This window comes from Triticum aestivum, chromosome 7A, assembly GCF_018294505.1.
Source record: "Triticum aestivum cultivar Chinese Spring chromosome 7A, IWGSC CS RefSeq v2.1, whole genome shotgun sequence".
NCBI classification, from domain to species: domain Eukaryota; kingdom Viridiplantae; phylum Streptophyta; class Magnoliopsida; order Poales; family Poaceae; genus Triticum; species Triticum aestivum.
This window is the reverse complement of record NC_057812.1, coordinates 480040599-480061543: the sequence shown is the minus strand read 5'-3', so window position 1 is coordinate 480061543 and position 20945 is coordinate 480040599. Positions and strand designations below refer to the sequence as shown.

General features: G+C 45.4%; 1 protein-coding gene across 1 annotated transcript; it reads right to left on the bottom strand.

The window, feature by feature from the left end:
- Nucleotides 1-2941: 2941 nt before the first annotated feature.
- Nucleotides 2942-6351, bottom strand: LOC123151258 (metal transporter Nramp1). The gene is made up of 11 exons (XM_044571000.1): nucleotides 6095-6351; nucleotides 5420-5607; nucleotides 5280-5320; nucleotides 5098-5176; nucleotides 4893-4997; nucleotides 4684-4793; nucleotides 4402-4583; nucleotides 4056-4299; nucleotides 3722-3958; nucleotides 3526-3621; nucleotides 2942-3414 (listed from the first exon to the last, which is right to left on the bottom strand). Exons 2-11 carry the CDS (start codon nucleotides 5598-5600, stop codon nucleotides 3112-3114), a joined length of 1578 nt encoding a protein of 525 aa, XP_044426935.1. The 5' UTR covers nucleotides 5601-5607; nucleotides 6095-6351; the 3' UTR covers nucleotides 2942-3111.
- Between the last annotated feature and the right edge of the window lie 14594 nt (nucleotides 6352-20945).

The following is a 20945-nucleotide window of genomic DNA, read 5'->3' as shown; positions in this document are numbered from 1 at the left end:
GCCATCTCTTCCTCTTCCCTGTAGTGCTGACTTGTTCCTTCACCACCTTCATCTTCTCCCCTAGCACAAGACTTGTATGAAATTTTCTTCCCTCTGTAATCACCCCTGAAAAATTCAAAATCTGAAGAGGATTTGTCCAACTCATCTTCATCTTGATTTTCTGCTTCAATATTTTCAATTTCCACCGCCTCTTTTCCCTTGTTGAAATTACAGCTCTGTTGTGTGTTAAGATATGGTTCAACAGGCACAACTGCAGGCTGTGAAGAATTTGAGATAGGGAAAAGGACACCTTCTTGGGAAACACTATAAACAATGGGATCACCAAGTTGACTCATTGGAGTCTGCTCTTCAAGCAAGTTGTGGTCCATGTTTGCATCTGCTGGATTTGGGTCACTAGCCTCTCTCACTGTTATGTTCAATACTTTCTTCTTAGCAAACAAATCTAGCATCTCCTCCACCTTCTCATCACTGTCCAAAACCTCAATCCCCTCCAGCCCCTTACCCTCCTCCTTAACATATGACATATAGGCATCCAACCCATAGCCCTCAAGTTCAATCAATGCTAACAATAATAGGTAATTCATTTCTGATAAGGAAAACTTCCTTTTCATGTTATCTCTACCCTGAAAATGCAGCCTCATTTCCCATACTTCATCATCCAATCTATGCAAAAAAGAAAGAACACATTCAGATTTTTCACGTTCAAAAGTATGCAATAGTTTCTCACTTGCACAACATATCATCCAAACCTAAACCCTAATTCATATATTCCTTACAATGTATACATAATGATATATCAAAGAAACTAATTCATTAACAATATAAGAAACAAATCCTAACCCTAGTTCATAAATATACTAAGAAAGATAATTCATAACTTACTCCACACCACCAAGTGAGGAGGCCCACTGGTACCCGCATTCTGGATCCGCGTGGATGCATTTGGCCACTACCCCGGCCGCGCGGAACGCCGGCGAGATCTGGACCTCCTATGTCGGTGGCCCAGGCGAGCGCTGGGTCGGAAAACTTGTGCTGCCTAGCCACTTGTTGACCTCGGAGTGAGCACCGCCCTCGCCGCCGGCTATCACCCCAAGGCCCAAAGGCTCGCTGTTGTCCTTCTTCTTCGCCGCCGCCATCGTCGGGAGAGACAGAGAGCACAGGGGAAAGGAGGAGTGAGAGAGAGCTGCTGCCGACAGAGAGAGAAAGGCAGCGAGCGAGCGGGTGCGATCCGACCGCACCGGTCGGTCAGAGTAACGGCCGTTAACAGCCTCGCCGTCAAGCGCGGCGCTGACGTGGCCTGACAGGCAGGCCCAGACCGTCAGAAAATGGTTTAAAACGCTAGCAACTGGCAATTTGGGTTTTTTGAGACAACCGACAAGAAAAGTGATAGGTATCAGTTACAAACAAAAATGTGGTGGTTTTTTTGGAACCCTAGCACGAAAAGTGGTAGTCTTATGCTATTCATTCAGTTTCCAGGGATAGATGGTCAGGAACCTGCTGAGATTGCTCCCTTGCTTGCCAACACCTCGATGCAAAGACTGATTTCTGTCAACGAAGGCTTTGCGAGGAACACTTGGATGACGGGAGTGCACAGAATTAATTATATTGAAGCTATTGGCTAGTTTCTGTTGCTCTGGGAAAGAATTCAGCAAGTTAACCTTCCCGGCAATCCTGATGAGATCTCATGGATGCCCTCTGCTCGGGCCACATATTCGGTCAAGGCTGCTTATGATGTGCAATTCATTGGTCACATCCCTATGCCACAGCTAAACCTTGCTTGGAAGGTCAAGGCCGAAGGCAAGGCTGGTTGAATTTGGACAGCGGACGGGTTACAAAAGAGAGGCTGGCCGAACAATCCTCTCTGTTGTTTATGTGACCAAGAACCGGAGACTGACGTGCACATCGTCCTAGATTGCTCCTTCTCTAAGCATGTATGGGGCTTATTCAGACTCTCTTAGAGCATCCTAGCAGAGCCCTCAAACTCTCAAACTCTTATAAATAACTGCTTTTTTACAGTTTGTGAGCAAAAATCGCATAAACTAGAACCCCTTAATTCTCAAACCCTCAAAAAAATTTAAGGGTCCAACCCTCAAACCGTCTTCCAACCCTAAAAAATAAGGGTTAGGGAACAAAACCTATCCCAACCCTCATTTGGCGGTTATCCTCGCGCGGGAGGGAAAAATCCTCCCAACTCCCGCGCCCACGCCCGCGTCCGCCGCTACTAGTCGCCCCCGCCGCCGCCGGCCGCCCCGTCGACCTCCCGCGCGCCCGCGCCCGCCCCGCCCCCAGCCGCCGGCCTCTCCTCCACCTCCTCCCGGTCGCGGCCGCGCTCGCCCCGCCCCCGGCCGTCGCCATCCGTCCCGCCGCCCCGCCGGCTTCTACTCCCGCGCGCCCGCCCGCCGCCTCCGCCTCCCGCCCCCCCCCCCACCCCCCCGCCTCTCCTCCTCCCGCGCCCTCCGCCTCGACCCGCCGCCACCGCCCTCCGGCCCGTGCCCTCTCCCGCGCCCTCCGCCTCCCGGCCACTGCCCTCCGCCCGCGCCTGCCCCGCCCTCCGCCCGTCGTGCACGAGGTGCTCGACGGTATGCCCGCAACGACAACGTCGTTCATGGGGAATATTCCGTTATAAGGGTTGGGTTTGAGGGTTCTAATCTTTGCCCCCTGTTTTTCAACCCGTAAAAGTGCATAAAAAAACCATTTTTTGGACCCTTAAAACGTTAGTGAGGATTTGAGAGTTCTACTAGACATGCTCTTATACCAACGATTAATTTGCCAAAAGAGGGGCGAAAAGATTGGGCTCGGTTGCCTCATGTTTTTTTATGACCGCGTTTTTCCCATTGTACAGACCCCTCCCCCCCCCCCCCCCCCCCCCCCTTCTTAATTGAAAAAAGCAGAGCTCCTGCAGTTTGCGGTCAAAAAAAGAGAAGGCATTGAGAGAAGAGAAAAAAATACATCACCACAACAATTGCAGCAAAGCCGTGCATGCTTGCAGAGCCTATTTATCATTAGCAGAAGACCACACTAACAAGATATACAAAAAACTAATCAATTCAATCAATATGCCTAGCTAACAAAATATTTCTATCTAGGATTAATGAGGGTGGTAAACAAGCATCACTTTGATTGTACAACTATGTCGTCCTCGATGCCACCCTCGTTGGCAACCTTCGCTTTCTCAGTGTCATCAATGTCCTGCAGCTCGCGGCGAGACATGAACTTGACTGTGTCCTTCCTGAATGTGAGGTAGACGACAGCAGCAATGTAGAGCAGCATCAGCGGGAACAAGGTGATGCCGACGAGGACGTTTGCGTAGGTCGGCAGCGAGTTGTGGAGGATCCAGCCAATCAATTTCGAGCTGAGGAAGTAGACGTTTATCCCGATGATAATGAATCCTAGCGTCCATGAGAACCCTACAATCTGTGTACACAGGTACATGGATGGATTCAGCCAACAAATTCCACACTTCCACAGCCAAAAATATAAACAGTTAATGAAATTTATCGATCGGTAGTGCATGTGCTTCCTTACATAGATTGAGTTGTTGCACTGTCCCATCTTGTTCCTGCTGCTGCTGAACTTGAGAAGCGGGATGAGAGCGAACGGTAGCTCAAATGATAGTATCATCTGCTTGGATGGACGATAACCAAGGCCATTATACATAATGCATCATGCAGTATTCAGGATGTTTAGCTATTCTGTGCTGTGGTGAAAACAGTGTACCTACCGATGCAATGATAATGAGACGACCGGCACCACTGGGGCCTCCGATAATGGAGACAACCAAGCTGGGGACGATGGCGATGCTGCGGGTCATCAGGTTCCGCACCCACTTCTTCATCTTGATGTCCAAGAACCCCTGCATGATATATTGCCCGGCGTAGGTGCCAGTGATACTCGAGCTCTGCCCAGAGGCCAGGAGCGCCACACCGTACACGATCGCGCTCGACCTGCCCAGCACGTTCTAGAACACAACAACAATAACAATCAATCTTTCATAAATCACCATCGATCATGTACAGTTCACAAACCGAAGTCAGTGGTCAACACATTTCACGAACCTTGAGTAGGAAGGAAGACGAGTCCAGTGTGAGGTCGCCGCACTTGGCGGCGTCTTCCAGGGATAGGTTGCCCGCGTTACAGACAGTCCCAGAGACAGAGATGATTGCGATGTTGACGAGAAGAGCCACGAACAGCGCAATGCCGCTCTCGAAGAGGAAGAACCTGCAAGCGTCGTTCATTCCTCTTACTGATGCGGGTGTGTCCCTTGACAGCACCAGGGCAGAGTGCAGGAATAGGTTGTGCCTGGAATAAATTCATTACGGTGAATTAATGTTCACATGTAAAATGCAACAGCCAACAAAAAAACAGATATGGCAAATGGTAGTTAATTTCTGTACGACTTACGGCATTACAAGAGCCCCGAGGAGCGCAATGGCGTCGGCGGTGGCGCTGGAACCGTTGAGCCTGGGGATGAATAGTCCCTTCATCACCTCCTTTGCTGGTGGCTTCACGATGCTCATCTCCACGAAGAAACATGCCGCCATGACGAACACCAGCAGCGCAACCAAAAACTCCAGCTTCCGTACCTGGCCACACAAAAGAACAACATATATATCATGGGGCTCACTGCTACGCGCGTTCAGAAAATCATTTCATTTCAGTTAAGGGGTGATCGTAGCTTGTTACCCCATATCTTTGAAGGCCGAGAAGAAGCAGCGTACTAGAGCCAGCAATGAGAACTCCGATCCATACCGGGACGTTGAACAAGAGGTTGAAGGCGAAGGCCGTTCCTATCACTGCAAATCACAAAGGTAAAACTGCTGTTAATTAAACATCAAGCTAAACCCAGAATTTTTATTTGTACTTTGGAGTATATATAATGCAGCGGTTCAAACCTTCTGGGATGTCTGCAGCAATCACAGCCACTTCTGCAAGTAACCATAAGCAGATCTTGACCCATACGGGATACTCTGACTTGCACAGCTCGGCAAGGTGTCTCCCTGTTTTAGTTGATGTCCGTCGACACAAATCCAATTAGTTTGGTGTATCATGTGCATGACAAAATGAGTGTCACATATACTATACATGCGTCTTACTTACCTGTCACCACGCCAAGATTAGCTGACAGCGACTGTATAATTAGCGCGAAGATCAGACCGATAAGAATCACCCAAAGGAGCTGCATGCGATGGAAACAGGGAAGGAAGCAAAATAATTAGTTTCTACGGTGACTGACCGGCGAGCAAAACGCAATGCAAGACGAACAAATGGTCACCACGTACCTCGTATCTGTGGTTGGCGCCGGCTTGGAGATCCGTTTCCACTGTTTCAGTTTGGAACGCGTGAGCAGATATGTACTAGAATCATACTATGTGTGTTGTGAATTGTGATTGAGAGAGACTAATGGAGAAGAGAGCATTACAGTTTCCCGGATCGAGGTAGGCCAAGGAGACCATGAAGCCTGGTCCAATGTGGCGCAGGAACCGTTTCCATGCAGGATCCTGCGAGTTGACACCGCAATCATCCCTTCTCAGGCCAGCGACGGCCTCGATGTCGACTTCTTCCTTGCCGGAGACCGCCGGTGTCTCCCTGTTGTGTTCCATTTTCTAGCTGCAAAATTGCATTGAATTAAACGAAATAGGAGTACTTCAAAATCCTTGTAGATTAGATTGAATCTCGATGATACTAGGACTTGAATTTACAAGAGGAAAATCTACGCCCGATCAGTGGGGGGTTAGAGAGCTCGCTAGGGTCGACGCAGTGGCGGGCATCAAGCCAGAACACAGTGGCGTCTGAACTAGCGGACGGCAATGCGGCGGCGTAGAGGTGAATAATGGTGCCGTACGTGGAGCTTACATCTACTCGACTGATATAGGCGGCGGCTCTTCTCGAGGAACAGGGGAGCGCGCTAACAGAGAGGCAAGTGCACGAGGCCGAAGTACTCAACCGTGCGACGATCGCCGGAGGAGAAGTATCGACGATTGATGCCCTATAATCCGGCCGGCCGTGTGACGCGTACAAAGGTCAGAAATAAGCGAGCGAGGGCACTGGCCGGAGGAGAAACCCCTGGAACTCCGATCTAAGGAACAAGACTCACCAATGCGCGGTGGAGGTGGAGGAGTGGAGGGCGCGAGGTCTTCTCGTGGTGCTTGCTCGGTCGATGGTACTCCGTTTGGAAACACCTGAGATCCAACTCGTCGATGGACCGCTGGTTCGCCGCGACCGCGACTTATATAGCATGTCGCTAGGCGCCGCCGTAGAGTCGCAGCGCAACGGTTTTGTGGGGGACTAGGGCGGATACTCCGGGCTCGCGCCGCCGCGGGCGCGCCCATGGCCGGGGCGTGGGCGGCACGCGCCTCGGGTGCCATGAGACGATGACATGTCGAAGGCGATGCCACGCGCACGTGACGACACGCGGGTGGCCGCGTGCCGTGATGTACGGGCGTCTCGTCCCAGGCGTTCGATCGGGCCAGGTGCATGCGTTGCATGAAAATGGCACGGTGTCTTTTTTTTCTCACAGTATGACGTCTCCTTTTGTCGCGGAATTTGCACGCTGGGTCAAAATGCCGACCCTGCGCACAGACCTAAGATGTAACGATTACCTGGGCCGGCCACGTGTTGAAACGTTTCTGGTTTTGGGAACCTTCTACAGTTTCCCTAAAATACCCGTTGTAAAAAACACTTCACTTTCTCAGGTCGCGACAAGTGACGCACATGCATCGCGTCACTTGTCGCAACATACGTAGATTCGTTTATTCAAAATGGGAAAAGTCCAAAATAAACCTTGAAGTTATAGACAAAAGCTAAATCAAACCACGAGTTTTGAATCCCGAAAATTGGCACTCTAAACTTGCAATCCCGATCTATTTTGGACCCTATACCTGTTTGGCAAACTGGGAATAGTACAATCCTAGCCGGGATAACCAGCTACTCTCACGCACAAGAATTTGGGCCGGCCCACTACAACACAACAAGAATTCGTGCAGTTTCCAAAATGTTCGCACATTTTTAAAATTGTTCAGAAGTTAAAAAATGTTCCTGCTTTCTATTTTTGGCGCAAATTCAATTCATTTTGTGTTTTTAAAAAATATTTCACATTCTAAAATTCGATTCGCATTTAAAAAAAATGTTTGTGATTTCAAAAAGAAAAACACATTTGTCAAAAATGTTCATAATACCAACAGTTTTTCAGATGCTATGTTTTATTTTCAGATTTTCATATTGTGTCACATTTTTAACATATGTTTTTCGGATTTCATAAACTATTTCGTAAATAATGTTTTCAAAAAATGTTTTCGATTGTCGGCTGCGGAATCGATTGGGCCGGCCCACCAGACATGATGCGAGTTTTTTTCTCTTCACACAAGACATAAAAATTCATTCTTTCTTTTTCTTAACGCACGTCGTGACAATTCCAAAACAAAAGAACATGCCGTGGAGTCGAACATGGGAATAGTACAATCCCAGCCGGGATAACCAGCTACTCTCACGCACAAGAATTTGGGCCGGCCCACTACAACACAACAAGAATTCGTGCAGTTTCCAAAATGTTCGCACATTTTTAAAATTGTTCAGAAGTTAAAAAATGTTCCTGCTTTCTATTTTTGGCGCAAATTCAATTCATTTTGTGTTTTTAAAAAATATTTGGCATTCTAAAATTCGATTCGCATTTAAAAAAAATGTTTGTGATTTCAAAAAGAAAAACACATTTGTCAAAAATGTTCATAATACCAACAGTTTTTCAGATGCTATGTTCTATTTTCAGATTTCCATATTGTGTCACATTTTTAACATATGTTTTTCGGATTTCATAAACTATTTCGTAAATAATGTTTTCAAAAAATGTTTTCGATTGTCAGCTGCGGAATCGATTGGGCCGGCCCACCAGACATGTGTACTGAGAAATGTACATTGGGTACTGAGAAAAATTTGACATGTGTAAAAATAAAAAAAATAAAAAGAAAACGTAAAAGAAAAAAAACTAGTGCGCGCGCGAGCGACTGTGCTACTGGGCCGGCCCAATTCAGCAAATACCGGCTGAGTCCTCTCAAGGTTTAAAATAGACCGGGATTATAGAGTTCGGTGTGCTGATTTCAGGGATTGAGAGTTCGGGGTTTGATTTAGCTTTTGTCTACAAATTTAAGGTTTGTTTTGAACTTTTTCCTTCAAAATGCTTTTTATCTTTTAAACCGTACGTCTAAATCTCGAACCATTTTCACCATTGGATTTCTTGCGTCGAGATCTTCAAAACTAGATTCCATGTTAATAGGTTTTGATGAATGTTTTTTCACGAAAAAAAACAGACGAAAAAACCGAACCGGGAGCACGTTTTTTCCCTTTCCGAAAGAGGCACACCCGTCCCTCTCGTGGAAACAAAACTGTAACTCTCGTGGAAAAAAAAGAAAACACGTTTTTTTCGTTTCCGAGAGGCACGGCCGTGACTCTCGTGAAAGCACAACTGTGCCTCTCACGGAAGCAAAAACGTGACTCTCATGAAAGAAAAAAAACAGAAAACGCGTTTTTTCCTTTTCTGAGAGGCACGGCCGTGACTCTCGCGAAAGCACAACCGTACCACTCGCGGAAGCAAAACCGTGACTCTCGCGAAAGAAAAAAAAATAGAAAATGCGTTTTTTTTCGTTTCCGAAAGGCACGGTCGTGACTCTCGCTAAAGCGTGCCTCTCGCGGAAAAAAAACCGTGATTTTCGCGAAAGAAAAAAACACGTTTTTTCGCGTAAAAAAATTTTCCCAATTTTTTTGATCGAAAAGCTAAGAAAGACCGGAAAAAAACCGTTTGAAAAGCTGAAAACGTGTGCGGAAAAATAATAAAAAAACAAAATCCGGAGGGAGCGTCCAGAGCGCGACACGTGGCGAATGGCTGAGAACGCGCCAAGTGGCGCTGATCGTTGCAAGGCTCCCGAAGGAGCGCTCCCTAGTTAACGAGCGTTTTTCGGAACTTGTTCGGAGTGTTTTTCAAAATTGTTCAGAATAATTTTGATCAAATTAGTCAGAAGTTTTCACATAATGACCGGGATTTCAAAAAATGTTCCTGTTTTCAAAACTTGTTCACAAATTCAAAAAGTGTTCTCTTTTTCAAATTTTTTGTTCACATATTCAAAAAGTTTGCATTTAAATTTGTTTGGTATTTTCATAATTCTTCTCCGTTTCAAAATTTGTTCTAAAAATTCAAAATTATGTTCTTTATTTTAAAATTTTGCTGACAAATTCAAAAAAGTTCCTAATAACAAAAAAGTTCGAAAATTCACCTTTCGAAAACAAGAACATGCTTCTATCTTTTCTTTTCCTTTTATATTTATTTTTCACTTTTCAAGTATATTCTTATTTTTTAAAAAGTTCATGTTTCGAAAAATTGTTCAGAAACTTTACAAATGTTTGTCCTTTTCAAAAATATTAATTCTTTCTAAAAAATCGTGTTTTAAAAAATTGTTCATAAATTCAAATAATGTTCACATTTTCAAAAACTAATCCGGGCATTTCAAGAAATGTTCTCATTTTCCAAAAAAATCAGCATTTCAAAATATGTTTCTGTTTTAAAAAAAATGTTCAAAAATTTCAAAAAGTGTTCTCGTTTTAAAAAAAAATCACGTATTCAAAAATTGTTCGCATTTCAAATTTCTTTGGGATGTTTAGAATTATTCTCCATTTCGAAATTTGTTATGAAAATTCGAAATATGTTCTTTATATTAAAATTTTGTTCACAAATTCGAAAAATGTTCATATTCAAAAGTTCAAAAATTCACCTTTTTCAATTTTGTTTTGAAACAAGAATATACTTCTATCTTTTCTTTTCCTTTGCTGGTTCTTCTTTACTTTTCAAGTATATTCTTATTTTTTAGTAAGTTCATGTTTCGAAAATTGTTCAGAATCTTAAAAAATGTTCGTCCTTTTAAAAATGTTAAATGTTCTAAAAATAGTCATGTTTTCGAAAATTGTTCATAAATTCAAATATGTTCACATTTTGAAAAACTAATCTGGGCACTTCAAGAAATGTTCTCATTTCTAAAAATTGTTCGGCATTTCAAAAAATGTTTCTGTTTACAAAAATTGTTGACAAAATTAAAAAATGTTCTTGTTTTCAGATATGTTCACGTATTTTGAAAGTTGGTTCTGTTTTTAAATTTTGTTCACAAAATCAAAAAATGTTTGTGTTTTCGTAAAATATTTGAAGGTTCAGAAAAAAAAAAATTTGTTTCAATGTTTTGTTCACCTAAATAAAAATGTTCACATTTACAAAATTTGTTCAGGATTTTCCAATTGTTCTCAATTTTAAAATTTTGTTCTGAATCTAAAACCTTGTCCCCGTTTTCAAATTTTTCTCACCAATTCAAAAAAGTTCACGTTTTCAAAGCATGTTCAGGAATTTTGAAAAATGTTCACATTTTCAAAAATGTGATGTAACTTAAAAAAATGTTTGACTTCTAAATGCGTTCCTCTATTGTCTGCTCTTAAAGTTTCGTGCTAACCATTGGCCATCTGGTGGCATCAGCTCAACTGGCTAGCTGCATGTGGTCAGAGGCGGGATGTCGCATGTTCGGGTCCTCCCAGCGCTATCATTTTCTCTGTACTTTTGCATCGTAAAGTTTAGCGTTCAACTTAATTCGGTTGTAGTGGGCCAGCTGGGACCCCTGTGTGGCACGCGCTCTATTTGCCGCAATAAGCGGCGTGTAGGAGCTCCCTTTTATCACAATCTTCTCGAGGAAAGCCAAGCTTGCCATGAAGACTGTAAGGAAGTTCGCGAGAGCCGAGTAAAAGCTTTGTCAGGGACAGCCTGGTGCAGCAGGCATGGCATGGTTAATCCACAGGGGGCTATATATCTTTTTCTTGGATATACACAAGTGTGCCTATCATATATTAAAAGACAAAGGGGGAAAGAGCCCCTCCACATTTTACTTACATGATATGGCTATAGACGGTCACACCCCACCCCACACTCCATACAAAACAGGACTACTCGCCCTGATCCCATGCAAGCACCACCCTAAAGAAGACCTCTAGCTCTCCTCGCAACAAGCCTGCTAGCTGCCAGTCCTTACATACCCATGCAATCCGCCGTAGAACCTACAGAAGGCAAGGCGGTGCTTTGTCAAAGACGATGGCATTTCTGTGTTTCCAATCTTCCACATGGCTAGAAGGCAAATTGTGTGCGCTATCCTCGCCTGATGCCCATGCAGGCCTTGCCAGGCACACCAGCCCGCCAGCGTCTCCCCCTCATGCGGCATGCCTTGCACCAATCCCAAGGCCGAGAAGATGTGCGACTAGACTTCCCGGGTGAAGACGCACTCTAAGAGTAGATGGCAGATGGTATCGTCATGCTGAGCATGGAAGGCGCGCGAGTCATGGTGCGGTAGTCCACGTCGCGCCAGCCGGTCGGAAGTTCAGCACCTATCCTTTACCGCGAGCCATGCGAAGAAACGACAATGGAGGGGGCCCCTAGATTTCCATGTGAAGACAACCGTTGGCAAAACCTCCAGTCCCGCAAACTTTGCATCGTATGCCGACTTGGCCGAGAACTGGCCCTCCTTCTCCCAGGACCAGACGATGGAGTCTTGCCTCTGGTCATCCAGCTCAATTGCCGCCACCATTGGCCAAAGGAGTATGTATTGTTGCAGCATCTCGGCAACCACCGACGGTCCAACATCCATCGCCCATCTACCCTTGACGATCGCTTCAAAGATGGTGCATGTTTTCCTCATTTTGCCTCATACACATGCATAGGCGCGTGGAGCCAGCTCCTCAATTCGGAAGCCATTGAGCCACCAGTCCTCCCAGAATAGCGTGTGACGACCATTGTAACGCCCTCGATGCGGCTATATCTCCTACGTGTCGAAGCACGACTTAGAGGCATAACCGCATTGAAAGCAATGTCGCAAGTGAGGTAATCTTCACACAACCCATGTAATACATAAGGGAAAGAGATACATAGTTGGCTTACAATCGCCACTTCACACAATTACATGAATAAAGCATTACATCAACCAGATACAATCAAGGTCCGACTACGGAACCAAAATAAAAGAAGACTACCCCAAATGCTACACAGATCCCCGATCGTCCCGACTGGGCTCCACTACTGATCAACTAGAACGAAACAACACAAAGGACAAGATCTTCATCGAGCTCCTCCTGAGCTCAGTTGCGTCACCGGCACGGTATCATCGGCACCTGCAAGCTGGTTTTGGAAGTATCTGTGAGTCACGGGGACTCAGCATTCTTACACCCTCGCGATCAAGACTATTTAAGCTTATAGGAAGGGTAAAAGGTATGAGGTGGAGCTGCAGCAAGCGACTAGCATATCTGGTGGCTAACATATGCAAATGAGAGCGAGAAGAGAAAGCAAAATCACGATCGAACAACTATGATCAAGAAGTGATCCTAGAACAACCTACGTCAAGCATAACTCCAACACCGTGTTCACTTCCCGGACTCCGCCGGAAAGAGACCATCACGGTTACACACGCGGTTGATGCATTTTAATTAAGGTCAACTTCAGGTTTTCTACAACCGGACATTAACAAACTCCCATCTGCCCATAACCGCGGGCACGACTTTCGAAAGTTCAAAACCCTGCAGGGGTGTCCCAACTTAGCCCATCACAAGCTCTCACGGTCAACGAAGGATAAACCTTCTCCCGAGACATTCCGGTCAGACTCGGCATCCCGGTTCTACAAGACAACTTCGACAAAGATAAAACAAGTCCAGCAACACCGCCCGAATGTGTCGATAAATCCCGATAGGAGCTGCACATATCTCGTTCTTAGGACACACTCAGATTGTCTAAACTTCCGGTAGGCCAGCCCAGAGTTGCACCTGGTGGCCATCGGCGGTTGACAGTTTGGACCAATACTTAGAGGAGCACTGGCCGGGGGGGGTTAAAATAATGATGACCCTTGAGTTTGCAGAACCCAAGGGAAAGAAAAGGCTAGGTGGCGAATGGTAAAACCAATGTTAAGCATTGCTGGAAGAGTTTTATTCAAGGCGAACTGTCAAGGGGTTCCCATTATTACCCAACCGCGTAAGGAACGCAAAATCCGGAACATAACACCGATATGACGGAAACTAGGGCGGCAAGAGTGGAACAAAACACCAGGCATAAGGCCGAGCCTTCCACCCTTTACCAAGTATATAGATGCATTAATTAAATAAGATATATTGTGATATCCCAACAAGTAAACATGTTCCAACAAGGAACAACATCTCCATGTTCCAACAAGGAACAAACTTCAATCTTCACCTGCAAATAACAATGCTATAAGAGGGGCTGAGCAAAGCAGTAACATAGCCAAACAACGGTTTGCTAGGACAAGGTGGGTTAGAGGCTTGGCTCAACAGTATGGGAGGCATGATAAGCAAGTGGTAGGTATCGCAGCATAGGCATAGCAAAAGAGCGAGCAACTAGCAAGCAAAGATAGGAGTGATTTCGAGGGTATGTTCATCTTGCCTAAGATCCCGCAAGGAAGAAGAACGAGTCCATGAAGAAGACAAACGGACGTAGTCGAACGGGTCCTCACAAATGCGACGTTATCGGAACCAACCCGAAGAAGCAAACACCGGAAAGAAGCACAGAACATAGTAAAGAACCACCACATAAACATGGCATGATGCACAATCAAGTATGATGCATGTCCGGTTTAATGAAACATGGCATGGCAAAAAGCACAAACAACTCTACAAGTTAAGTGGAGCTCAATATGCAACGAGTTGCATATTGACGGCACACCACATCAAATATTTAGTTCTCTCTCGGTTAGATACTCAACAAATTTAAATGTTGGTTAACATGGCAAGAGGTGAAGCATATGAAAACAAACTAACTAGGCAAGTTTAAATGAGGCCGGAACAACAAACAATAATTCCGGTAAATCCCCATATGCATTTATCAATTTGGTGCAACAACAATTTTTAAACATTTAAATGTTATTATCATGATGCGAATGACATGTGCAAGTTTATGCAATATTTATTAAAAGTTGATAAGAGCATTATGAAGCATTTGTCACCATGGTGGAAAGAAAGGGAGTGCCATGGCAACGATAACGGTTCCGGTAGCTCATGGAAATACCGGTGCAAAAGGAAAAGTGACGGGAGCATGCAAAAAGATGGTGGGGTGATCCCGACTACCGGGTTCCCATGGGTTAGTGGCATGGAAAACGAGTGACAATTCAGACACGGTGCAGACAAAGGGTGCACCCCGTACGACACAAGCATTCATTCTCGGACATTTGTTCTTGGCGATTATACCTTCAAAGCGTGCAAACGGGACGGTTCGAGTTCGTCGAGGGAAGTAGAGGAAGTAGTTGTTCCGCGACGGTAGTCGTTCACGTTCATAGTGGAAGTAGCGGTTCACGCGACGGTAGTCGAACTTGACTTTCGCGTTACACGAGTCTTCGGCGACGGTCGTCGTACATGGTTCAGAGTGGTACTTGCATCTTCAGACTTGACGAATCCGAGGGCTTCGGGGTTCACCGTTGAACTTGACGAAACCGACGGCGATGGAGAGGTACGCGTCGGCGGTAGTTGTTCGGGCAGAGAGCGTCGTCGAACTTGGTGTTCTTCGGACTTGCTGGTCTCGTCGAAACCAAGGGGTACTTGGTACAATCCGCGTAGTCATGCACTTGTCGTCGAGGGACTTGATGGTCTTGAAAAAACGAAGGGGTACTCAAAACCCTGTTCTTCGGAGGTCGACGGTAGTGGTTCCCATATCAACACGGTGTGGTTGTACTTGACGGGTCCGGTCTTGGCGTGCGGACGAAGGATCAACGAAACATGGGGGTGCAAGTGGTGCCGAGGTGGAATTATGCAGCGATCATGAAGAGCCTCGGGGCTGCATCTCGGCAGTCCAACGACAAGAAACAGTCACGACGAGGTACACGGGTCGTCGAAGGATCTCTGCGGTCAAAACAAGAGGCAACAGGGGCAGCGCTGGAGAGGAAACAGGAGCATGGCGAGGTGGATGAGCTTCTGCGGGTGCTCGCCGAAGGCGAACGGTGGCAAGGCAAGGCATCGTCCTGCTGGATCGAGGGGCACGTGACCACGACAAGGAGCGCGAGGAAGAAGCCCAGGGCGTGGGGCTTCGAGGCGAGGAGAAGGCCATGGCAGGAGGCGCGGCACAGAGCAGCAGCCTGCTGCTGGTCGCCGGTGCGGACGAGGCAAAGGGGCGGCGGAGCGTCATGGCTGAGGGAGAAGAGGGGGAGGACAAGCCGGGCATGCTGGTGGCCCCGTGGGCACGACGGCGGCGAGGAGGCCGACGGGGCTCCGGCCTGGATCCCTGGATCGAAGGAGGAGGGAGGCTGAGGGGTGCTGGAGGGAGATCGAGAGCAGGAGGAGGTCGAGCGAGGCAGCAGTGCGCGTTGCCTCTGGCGGCACGAGGGAGAGGGTACGAGAAGGAGGGATCGAGGGGAGATGGGATCGGGGAGATGGTGGGTTCGGGTGATGTGCCTCCTCTCCTGGCGGCGCGAGGGAGGGATTGAGAGAAGGAGAGGTGCGCGAGGGATTGGGCTAAGGTAGAGCTAGGGTTAGGGGGAGGTGGCCTTGGGGCCGGCCCAGGTGTTTACGAGACCCAGGTTGGCAGCGGCGCGGCTGGGCCTAGAGATGGCCTAAAGGCCGGCCTGTTGGGCTCTCTCACACTACTAAAAGAAAAGAGGGAAAAAACAGAGATTAAGAAAGAAAAGAAAGAGGGGTTAGGGAAAGAAGTTGGACACGCAGATAAACTTTACAGACTCGTAAAAATATGCACGGTCCACGAAAATTAGGGGAGACATGATTGAAAGATGTCATTCAAACACATTTGAATTTAATTCAAATGGGTTTGAACTAGGGCTTGGTTATAGAAGTGTCCAAAAATGTTGAGAATTTAGGTGGAGCTCCAGAAAATGAAGAAAAGACATAAGGCAAGGTTAGAGAGTCAACAGTTGAAGAAGAAAAGGCCAAGTGAATTATTTTGCACGTGTGTTATGATGATTCCAAATTAATGGAATATAGCTCCCTAAAAATATTGGGAGGATATGTTATAAAGAGAAACCACCATGTGAGTTCCCTCGATTTAAATGGACCGAAGATCATGCAATTATGAGATGATGGCATGATGACATGATGCAATGCAGAAAATATAAAAGGGCAGGCACAAAAGAAACGCACGGCGAAACCCAAAACATATGGAAGTCTTCTCGAGCACCGGTCTCGGGGCGTCACAACACTCCACCACTACGAGAGGATCTCGTCCCGAGATCTAGAATAGCACCGGAGGGAAAAACGGAAGAGAAAGAGAAGAGGTAAAACTAAGTTGCTTCTTTGTCAGACGAGTGAAACCAAAGAACCTTGAAAGATTGAACAATTTGAAAGAAAGAATGCAACGAAGAAGACAAAGATGAAAGCACTCCGTTAGAAAAGAGGAACAAGGAAGAACAAATTTGGGCAGCACTCCGATTGAAAAGAGATGAAAGACTAGATAAAATGAAAGAGCTTGAGCAAAGGGACACAACACTCTGGTTAAATGGATAAACCAAGAAAAGAACACGATCCTGACAAAACAAGAAGATGGGTTGAAGAGAGCAACATCACAATGCCTCCGGAATAAAGAAATAGAAGATAGATAATTGAATGAAAAGAATGGAGAAGAAAATGCCAGTTTCTGCCACAAAAGAGCTTGAAAAAGCATCCTTAGGAGAAGGGTCGAATGGAGTTGTTGGAACACCAACAACAGAAGGACAAGCTTGAAGTGGGCTTATAGAAGGCATCTCAACATTATGAGGTGACAACTTGCCGCTCACAGAAAAGATTTTATTGGATTTTATGACAAGGAGGCGAGAAACTATTTCACCGGGAGGAAAGATGAAGAACTTGGGTCATTTATGAGCACCATAAATAGCAACAGTCATTAGGGAAGGCTTAAGGTGAAATATAACCCAAGATAACTCAAATGACGAGATTGATGGATTTAAAATATCTCATTCTTGATAGCTTGTGAATCACGGAGCACGACGGGAAATTATCACGAATGACATAACACCACCTCAAAGATAAGATAGGACGAATTGGACTTCATTATGCAAGATGAAGAATGCTTGAGCTCCTCTGAAAAGAATCTTGATGAACACTTCGAGAAGGAATTAATCCTCGATGAACCATCATGTAGAACCTTCATGAAGAACTCCGGTAAACAAAAGGAATGATCGATCAAAAAGAAAGATGAAAAGAGTAAGGTTGAAGCCTTGCAATGATTAGATGAAGCTTTGCAGCGAGATTAAGTGGAAACTTGGAACTCCGGAAGGAAAGACAAAGCATCTCAAACCAAGAATGTGGTATGATGAACCACTCCGGAATAAAGAATTAATCCCTTGGATGAAACAATAATAAGGATTACGTTATGCATATCCTTCACCAATTTAGATTGATGACAAGCAACGGATTTTGCACACTACTTATTCTCGTAGAAAGGATTAAGATAGATATAGCACAAACTTGGAAAAATCTTCAATGAACCACCGGTAGAATTTGAAAGAACGAAAGAATTGATATGATAACCAAGGAAGAGGTCTTGAAAGAACCACCGTAAGAATTGAAAAAGAACGAATAAAACATGAAGAAACACCAGGAAGGATTAGCAAATACACGAAGATGCTTGAGAGAATTTAGATCCATGAGAACGACGAGATTATGAGCTGATTAGAGAATCCTTGATTTAAGCACCGGTATGATTTAGAGTATGAGAGCTAAAAGCTGGAATGAATAAATCTTCGATGATGGGCTCCGGATAATCAAACTAAACAGAATCTTGAATTGCTCTAGATAGGTGAAAAGAATTCTCATAATTAAAAACAATTATGAGAGGATGGCAACAAGCTAGAATGACGAATCTTTGAGAGAACGGATAAGATTTGGAGGAAAACTCTTCTTTGGTCTTTCAAAAACCGAGAATGATGACGAGAACACCACCATGAATTGTAGAGGCACTCCGGAAGAATCAAAAGCAAAGAGATTGAGCCAACGATGAAAAGAATTTGAAAGATCTTGGAGAAAAACATAAGACCGATGACAATCATTCTTACGTCACACTGTGAAAAGAATTTGAAAAGCTCCGGGAAAATAAGAAGAGTCAGGTAAGATCCTGGGAAAAGACCTGTGGGTTAGGGCCCACTCAAAAGAAGCACCGTTGAAATGATTTAAAAGAGAGGTTACACCGGTTAAACTAAATGGCTAGAATGAGATAACAATATCGAAAGAGCTTGAAAGGATTACGAAAGTAGAGTGGAAACACGAATCTTCTGAGATTTCTTGAGCACTCTGGAACAAATGAATAGCGAAGAGTGGATGATTATGAGGTGCACCAGCAAGGGAAGGTATTTGAAACGTGGAAAAAGATATGATCAATAACGCTTGAATTGAAACCACCGGAGAAAAAAAAGAAACGAGGAATGCTGAACTAGTAGAACATCTTCATGAGAACCACCGGGTAAAAATATTGACGGAAAAGAATGGAGAGACTTCGCATCAATAAAAAGGATACCCGGTTAGAGATCTGAGTCCTTGAAGAAAAAGGGTGGGAGGGCGGGAAAAAACAAAGGCATCTTGGGACGAATGAAACAAACAACGTTGAGAAGAACTGATAATTGATCTTGCGGATGTTGAAAACGATCGGATTCACTTGAAGAGAAACACGCCGGTTGAAAAAGGATTGGCATGGCAATCTCGATTATCGAGAAGGATTAGTATTCACATCGGAGTATAAGAACACCATTTGGGGAAGGTATGGAATCAACATTTGACTTCGAAGCAACTCGAATACCACAACTCAAAAACAAAAACAAAGGATTGGCTTGCAGAATAAGCTGGAACAAACATATGATAGAGATTTCGTCCGAAGTTTTCGTGGTGGGGCCTACACGGGCTCGATCGTACAGCACCATCATGTACAAGGCAGTGCACATGACATACGAAGCGTCCCCGAGTCGGCATAGCCAAGGACTCTTTAAGACACAACGGGACCACTGTAAAACCAACCGTGGATAGGCGGACCACTAGACGTCGAACCCCAATTTCATAACATACATATGTCGGAAAGATATCTAAGAGCTACTTGAATTCAGTTGTAGATACAGGGGAAGCATAATATCTCACCCAAAACTAGCAAATCCTACATCCAGTTGTATCCATCCTTCAACACATAACCGAGAAACCTTCGGAAATCGTTTACCTCAACCTTCAAAAAGCATCCGTTATACGAGTTATGGCAATACTCCCGAACTCCCGCCCTAGTACTGGGTGGCGTCGAGGTTATCTCACCAACAACTGCATAAAAGAGATTTTTGATGTCGGCGAAACTAAACTCAGGTATTCCAGAATTGCAACGATAAAATTGTGACGACAACACCTCGGAGCTCAACTCCCCGAGACACTGCCACGACCCCTAAATGTCAGGAGGCACCAAGAACAATGTTCTCGTCACAAAACCAGCAGAACGATTCCAAGATACCCGCGTGATCCTAAAAACAATTTAGTGAAATTTGAGGAGAGAAGAGTCAAAACTCTACGTCAGGATGCCTCACCAGAGCGACGAAGGGACTAAGGAGTAAAAATAAGTCCTAACTCTCCGATATATATAATTCCTAAATGACTCAAAACATTTTTCTAGACTCAACAACGCCAGCAATTCGATCAAGCAGGGGGCTCCTAAGGTCGAGGAAGGCTCTGATACCAACTTGTAACACCCTCGATGCGGCTATATCTCCTACGTGTCGAAGCACGACTTAGAGGCATAACCGCATTGAAAGCAATGTCGCAAGTGAGGTAATCTTCACACAACCCATGTCATACATAAGGGAAAGAGATACATAGTTGGCTTACAATTGCCACTTCACACAATTACATGAATAAAGCATTACATCAACCAGATACAATCAAGGTCCGACTACGGAACCAAAATAAAAGAAGACTACCCCAAATGCTACACAGATCCCCGATCGTCCCGACTGGGCTCCACTACTGATCAACTAGAACAAAATAACACAAAGGACAAGATCTTCATCGAGCTCCTCCTGAGCTTAGTTGCGTCACCAGCACGGTACCATCAGCACCTGCAAGCTGGTTTTGGAAGTATCTGTGAGTCACGGGGACTCAGCAATCTTACACCCTCGCGATCAAGACTATTTAAGCTTATAGGAAGGGTAAAAGGTATGAGGTGGAGCTGCAGCAAGCGACTAGCATATCTGGTGGCTAACATACGCAAATGAGAGCGAGAAGAGAAAGCAAAAGCACGGTCAAACAACTATGATCAAGAAGTGATCCTACAACAACCTACGTCAAGCATAACTCCAATACCGTGTTCACTTCCCGGACTCCGCTGGAAAGAGACCATCACGGTTACACACGCGGTTAATGCATTTTAATTAAGGTCAACTTCAGGTTTTCTACAACCGGACATTAACAAACTCCCATCTGCCCATAACCGCGGGCACGACTTTCGAAAGTTCAAAACCCTGCAGGGGTGTCCCAACTTAGCCCATCACAAGCTCTCACGGTCAACGAAGGATAAACCTTCTCCCGAGACATTCCGATCAGACTCGGCATCCCGGTTCTACAAGACAACTTCGACAAAGATAAAACAAGTCCAGGAACACCGCCCAAATGTGCCGACAAATCTCGATAGGAGATGCACATATCTCGTTCTCAGGGCACACTTAGATTGTCTAAACTTCCGGTAGGCCAGCCCAGAGTTGCCCCTGGTGGCCACCGGCGGCTGACAGTTTGGAACAACACTCAGAGGAGCACTGGCCCGGGGGGGGGGGGGGTTAAAATAATGATGACCCTTGAGTCTGCAGAACCCAAGGGAAAGAAAAGGCTAGGTGGCGAATAGTAAAATCAATGTTGGGCATTGCTGGAAGAGTTTTATTCAAGGCGAACTGTCAAGGGGTTCCCATTATTACCCAACCGCGTAA

What these genes read in the sequence shown, in the direction of transcription:
- LOC123151258 (XM_044571000.1), bottom strand. Translation starts at nt 5,600, where the DNA reads ATGGAACACAACAGGGAGACACCGGCGGTCTCCGGCAAGGAAGAAGTC. An exon ending in CTACCTCGATCCGGGAAACT is followed by an intron (nt 5,321 to 5,419) that starts GTAATGCTCTCT and finishes AAACTGAAACAG; the next exon opens with TGGAAACGGATCTCCAAGCC. An exon ending in GCGCCAACCACAGATACGAG is followed by an intron (nt 5,177 to 5,279) that starts GTACGTGGTGAC and finishes CATCGCATGCAG; the next exon opens with CTCCTTTGGGTGATTCTTAT.